Below are 6107 nucleotides of genomic sequence, written 5' to 3'. Positions count from 1 at the left end.
GAACTGAACACTGTCAAGGTGCCGACGCTTGCACCTCACGCTCAATATCATTGCCTGTTAATGAAGACATTACCAAGAGCGTTCTTTTATAACAAACTCTGCTGACGTCATCACCAGGAATGCTGGTCCCTCATCAGCTGTAGGTGTCACCTGCATACATACATTCCCAGAATCCCAGCCGTTTCATGGCTATGGTCTTCAAAAAACCCAGTCACCTACATACTGTACATGCATGCGCGCTCTGCTTGCGCTCTACACTGGCACATAGTGCTACACCTGTCCATGTCTAACCCAGACCTGCAAAATTTAAAGGTGACCAAATGTTCATGTAGGGTTTCCTCTTCTTTTATTCTTAGACAAACAGCACTGTGCCCATCCCTGTGCCCAGCCATCTGGCCTGCCCAATGTGCCAGGTTGTGTTTCCCAGCGATGCAATTGAGGACCATGCCGAATTCTGTGGCGTAAGGTAATTTATTTAATTTTATTTCAGTTATACTACTAACCGGTTAGTATGGCATGGAAGCAGCCATACCTGGCCTGAGTCTAACTGTTATTGGACTCGGAGCACAACAAGTGTTGTGTTAATCAAGGCACAACAGGATAAACAACGGAAAGCCATCTGCTCTCCTGCGTACATGTGTTGGTCCCTACACGATCTTGACATATATACTGCTTTCTGGCAGTCACCCTGGCTGTCTTCTGTCCTACAACAGAACCTTACTATTAGGTGATCATTGGTTTGAACGGAATGCTGTTTTTTAATCAATATTTTCTTTGTACAGTGGAATCGCTATAGATCAGCCCTCAAGTGTGTCTTCTGTTGAAGAACAGCCTTCCACGAGCGCTTCTGTTGAAGAACAGCCTTCCACGAGCGCTTCTGTTGAAGAACAGCCTTCCACGAGCGGAACGTCCAGAACTCTGCCTTTGTCAAGCAAAGAGCAAGGTAGGCTGTATTTAAACACCTGTCTAGCTTTGGTTCCAATGTGGGATATTGTCTAAAGGTAGCTCTCTACCACACCGTGGGTGGCAAGTGTGGGAAACGCGGCTTGTTACAAATCTACAGTTGAGAGTCCGGTAGGATTGCAAGTTGTTGGGAAGTGTTGACCATCGGAGAGCAGCGTGCTTGTTGTTGCAAAAGACATCAAGCCATATGCTATTTTTAGCTCCATAGTCAGGCTCTCACTCTCAGGTGAATTCTGCAACCACACACACACACCCCTTCTTTGTATATACTGTTTGTTTAGACTTACTGTCTTCTATTTTGTTTTTCTTTGCATATCTACTGCATAGTACTGTGTTCCATTTGTCTGTCATTCAATGTTATATGAGATACTTAAATGGTTTCCAGTGGAAATAAGCTTAGTCTTTTCATGGATCTCATTTTAGTAGACCTTGTACCAGTGAACTGTACCGTCATGAAACTGTACCTTTTCCTATGCAAACTTCTAATAAAGTCTTCAATCAATCAATCTCCCAATTGCATTCAACTGCCAGTCTGTAGTACTCGGTTTGGCGGAGAGCTACGTTTTTACATGTCTCACGGGGTCAGTACCGTATCGCCTCTAATGAATGATGCTAATTATTTGAAAAGTGTATGACCGAAGTTATGTCTTGTTTCTGAATCACAGAATGGATGGCCACTCCAGAGCCCAAAAGAGCTGCGTTCCTGTTCACTCAGGACTTACTCTTAAAAGCCGACAGAAATGCAGAACATCTTTATCTCTACCTTGATATTCAGAAAGATTTAGAAGAACAAGACGGGGCCATTCTGACTTTCTACAAAAAAGCCTGTGTAGATTGGACAGCGCCTCTGATATGCAAGCTAAGGGGTGTGTATATGTATCGACATTATAAGATGTAGCTTAATTCGAAAATGAACATTTTGAGAGCTGAATGAATGTGCTTTTCTACAGGAGATGAAGCGGTTGGGGATGGTGTGAAGCGATATGTCCTGTCAGCAATCTCTGAGAAACTGCTAAATGGATTCCATATTAACATGGGTATGTTTGTCATTCCAGTTTTAAGTAATATTTGTGATTTTGTACGTGTATCAATTCTATACGCATGTTGGATCTAGGTCCACTCTGAAGAATCGTGTCGCTTGAGTGTCCTTCCTTCCTTCCTTCCGTATCCTCGTGACCGTCCTTCCGAAGCCTCTGTGATGTCAGTGTGATGTCAGCGATACATGGCCGCAGGCTTTGTGACGTCCCACATCTTATGTGCTGGGCATACTACTAACCGACGCCAAGGACCTCCAGAGGCCATACAAAGAGTATCTAACCCGAGGCCCCTTACTAAGTAGCATACATTTACAACATACCTTCTCCAAAAACATCAATATTGAACTCCATATGTATATGGATACATACATGTATTTTTATTAATAAAGGATAAAATAAAATAAAAATGCCATAGATGGGCATTCCCAAAAGCAAAATCCCTTTATGCCCATATATGGGGATTTCTGATGTCATCAATCTCTGGCCCTAACTAGCTCAAAAGCCTGCTTTACTCTGATTTACACCCTACCTTTCCAGATGATGACCTATTGGGTACACACTTATGTCCAAATATAGAAATCCCAAGGCATCAAACCTAAGCTTGGCTTTACTAATTAACATATGTTTCATGACCATATATGGAGATCCCTGTCCCAATGTTATCAATATTAAGGACATATCTGGAAATGCCCATATTTGGTAATGTCCACATATGGGCATGTTTTGACATAACATAGTCAGGGAACTCCATGTATGGGCATAACATTGATTCTGTGAGTGTGCCATGATTCTGTGAGTGTGCTGAGCTCCTAGGGTTGATACCCTCACAAAAACATGAACAAACTCCCCCCAGAATGACAACAACTAGAATCGTCAGAGAAACGCTGTGGTTGGCCAGATTGTCAAGAATTGGCGCGACCTCGCCCTTTAGGGCGAGGTTGCATGTCACCCTGAGGTCGCATTCCACCCTTGGGTGTCTTACTAGTATGAATTCTGAAGTCTGAAGTCTGTCAGATCTATCTATTCATTGACCGAATGTCTGTCCGCCATCTGTCTGCATGCTGACATCACTGATACTAAACAGTGCCCACATTTGAAGATACTCTGACGTCCTAGTACTGACATCACAGACTTGCCTGGTCAAGGAACACCCATATATGGGCATTAAGATCTGCCCAACGGCCACTCCAACATTACTTCTGAAACTCCTACATTCAATCACTCATATACTGTGCCCTGGGCTCAATGACTAGTTATAAGAAAACTAACCAAATTGCTTTTTTAAATGTCTTCCATTGGTTGCATGTGTGATTGTTTATACAGGTAACATGGCTGTGACGAAGCTATTCGAGGGTGAACCTGGTCACCTCGTCCCATCCACAGCTGACTCCTTAGTTGAGAGTGACCTCTTCTTCATGGCCGGTAGGATGGTGGCACATGGCTTTATCCATGGACGTCCTGGTTTGCCAGGCCTAAGTCGAGCTGTCGTCCATGTCATTGTGGGGGGCACAATGGACACAGCCACGATGGTGCTTGAGGACGTTCCCGATCTTGACATCCGTGAAGTGATACAGCTGGTGAGTATTATTAGCTCCCTGAAACCCTACCAAGACTATAAAGAATTCTGATTGAATTCTTATGGCATACAATTGTTGTCAATACAAAGCTGCAGGCGGATGGCCCGATATCAGAGCCGGACAGAGCTCGCATATTGGAGCTGTGTCTATCATGGAGTGTCCCCCCTGTCATCGAAGGCAACAGGAAGTGGCTGTTTGAGCGTCTTCTTAAACATGCGGTAAGGATTGGGATGGTGTTTTCTGCTTGTGTTTCAGTCCGAGTGTATCAAAGGGTGCGTTCGGAAATGAGCACTGGGTGTGTGCTCAGTGTAGTGAGTGCCTAAACCTAACCTCAGTAAAACTATGCCTAACCCTATCTAGGTCGTCCTAGACGACCTAGGGTCGTGTGACGACCCTAACCTCAGTAAAACTATGCCTAACCCTAACCTTAACCTCAGTAAAACTATGCCTAACCCTAACCTTAACCTCAGTAAAACTATGCCTAAACCTAACCATAACCCCTAACCCTAACCACACCTGGTGCGCATTTACGAGCGCACCCTTTGATACACTGACTGAATCACCAGCAGAAAACTCTCCCGGTAAGGATTGTCCTTCAAGCTATGCACTTTATTCTAGGCCCTTCTTAGGGCGATGGCTGGCAGTGTTAATCTTTTCAGCAAATTTTGATTTGGTCTTAGTTTTTTGAATAACACAAATAATAGTCTTAGTCTTTTGAAACTGTTTTAGTCTTAGTCTTTATCGACATAATTAGCACTGTTGTTGGGGGGTGAAATACTTAATTGTGTTTATAGGTCATTGTCCGGACCATGCGCCAGTGCAAACAGCTAAGGAAAGCTCTGAAGGAGGCTGGCTTATGGCCGCTCATCAAAACCAGGCCAGATGTTGTGGCAGAGCTGTTCCCTGTTTCACCACAGGTCTGCACAGCTCAGGTAAATAAAGAAACTATTTTTCTATTCTATTCTATCAAACTCAACTAGTCACCTGCAGTATGTCCTTAATTGACTTTCACTTTTACTACAGATGCTCTTGGAGCGCATAGTCTGGCCACAGAGTGCTGATATTCATGTTGATGTAGAGACCAGATGCCGTGTAGCTGGCTATCTGCGCCAGTTCATCAACACTGGTTTGTATGACTTTAATATTGTATTTTGTATTTTTGAGGTCAAGTCAGTTCCATCTAACATTAAGTAAAAAACGACATGCTTACCTACATGCTATATGTTTTTCTTATTGGGGATCTTCATATAGTGGAAGGTTGAGATGTAGCTCTGTATGCTGAGATTTTTCACAATTGACCTCTTGTGCTATCATTAAGACCAAAGGCCGCTTCTACAATGCCTTCTTAATTGATAGTTCTCACTTTCAACCTTTGTTTTAAAGTTTGTATCTGCTGTTTTTGAGTAGCCAACACTAAAATGACAGATGCTTTCCTTTTTTTATACAGGGGGGCCTCCAAATCTTTGTGATAGGATCATGTTTTTTTACATTAACCACCTGAACACTAACATCCCTATTCTGAGTGGAACATTAGCCAACAATAGCAGATCTACAGGCTGTAAGCTTGTAGATCGGCTATTTTTGGCAAATAGTTTTGTAGAGGGAAAAGAAGAGCAGACTAAGTATTTGTCGGTTCAAGTGGTTACATGTTAAAATACACATTACTCCAACATGATGACAGTGCTGTCAAACAAGTCTAAGCTGTCTAAGACATCTATGAACATTTTTAATCTGTGACACAATTCTATACGATATGTAGTGGGGATCCCTGCTTCATCTCTCTAAGCTAAGGGGTCCCTGGCCTGAAAACGTTGAAGCCCCATGGGTTAAATGATGGCTATATGATTGCTATCATAATATAGAGCTATTTAACACTTATTTTATTTAAATACTTGCCCAACACAAGCTGCTATGTAAGAAATGAGACTGTAAAGCCCAACAGGAGTGATATGATATAGTACTTTATTGTCAGTTCACACTGAAATTTGTCTTAAGACACAGCAGTCATGTATTCAAAACATATATACAAACATTTGTAACGCATCAAGGCATACGTGACGCGCTGAGTCGCGGTGCAGCCCCTGTACCAGCGCACCAATACTAACTTATGTTTTCCTCTTCCCAGCAACAACCAAGGAACTGACAGACCTCGTCAGATTCTGGGTCGGTTGGGAAATACCTCCAAAGGAGCTGCAGCTGGAGTTCTTTGACGGTTGCTTGCCTAAAGCATCAACCTGCTTCGAGACCTTGCGCCTTCCTGGACATTACCAAGATTTTCTGTCCTTTCAGACAGATCTGCGAACCTCCCTCAGCTGTGTCGATTATTGGTTTGGGATGGATTAAGTACCTGAGGTCTTTTCAGGAGGTGCTCTTATTGGCCCCCTCATTGATTACGGAGTCCTTGTCTGGTATCGCGATGCCCCAGCCTGATTAACTGTCTCTCTGCTCTCTGTATTGTACATAACATGTTTACCTTTGATAAAGAGTCTGCTAAATGCAACAACAATGTGTGGGAGTGTTTCTTCAGTTT

General features: G+C 43.1%; 1 protein-coding gene across 1 annotated transcript; it reads left to right on the top strand.

The window, feature by feature from the left end:
* Positions 1-1764: 1764 nt before the first annotated feature.
* On the top strand, positions 1765-5720 carry LOC308302859 (uncharacterized protein; the record flags this gene model as incomplete). Its single annotated transcript, XM_080747177.1, has 6 exons — positions 1765-1829; positions 1914-2000; positions 3324-3577; positions 3667-3795; positions 4372-4509; positions 5703-5720. Exons 2-6 carry the CDS (start codon positions 1997-1999, stop codon positions 5718-5720), a joined length of 543 nt encoding a protein of 180 aa, XP_080603303.1. The 5' UTR covers positions 1765-1829; positions 1914-1996.
* Between the last annotated feature and the right edge of the window lie 387 nt (positions 5721-6107).

The sequence above is a fragment of the Nannobrachium achirus genome, assembly GCF_963921795.1.
Source record: "Nannobrachium achirus genome assembly, chromosome: 18".
NCBI classification, from domain to species: Eukaryota; Metazoa; Chordata; class Actinopteri; order Myctophiformes; family Myctophidae; genus Nannobrachium; species Nannobrachium achirus.
This window is presented reverse-complemented; position numbering and strand designations above follow the sequence as displayed.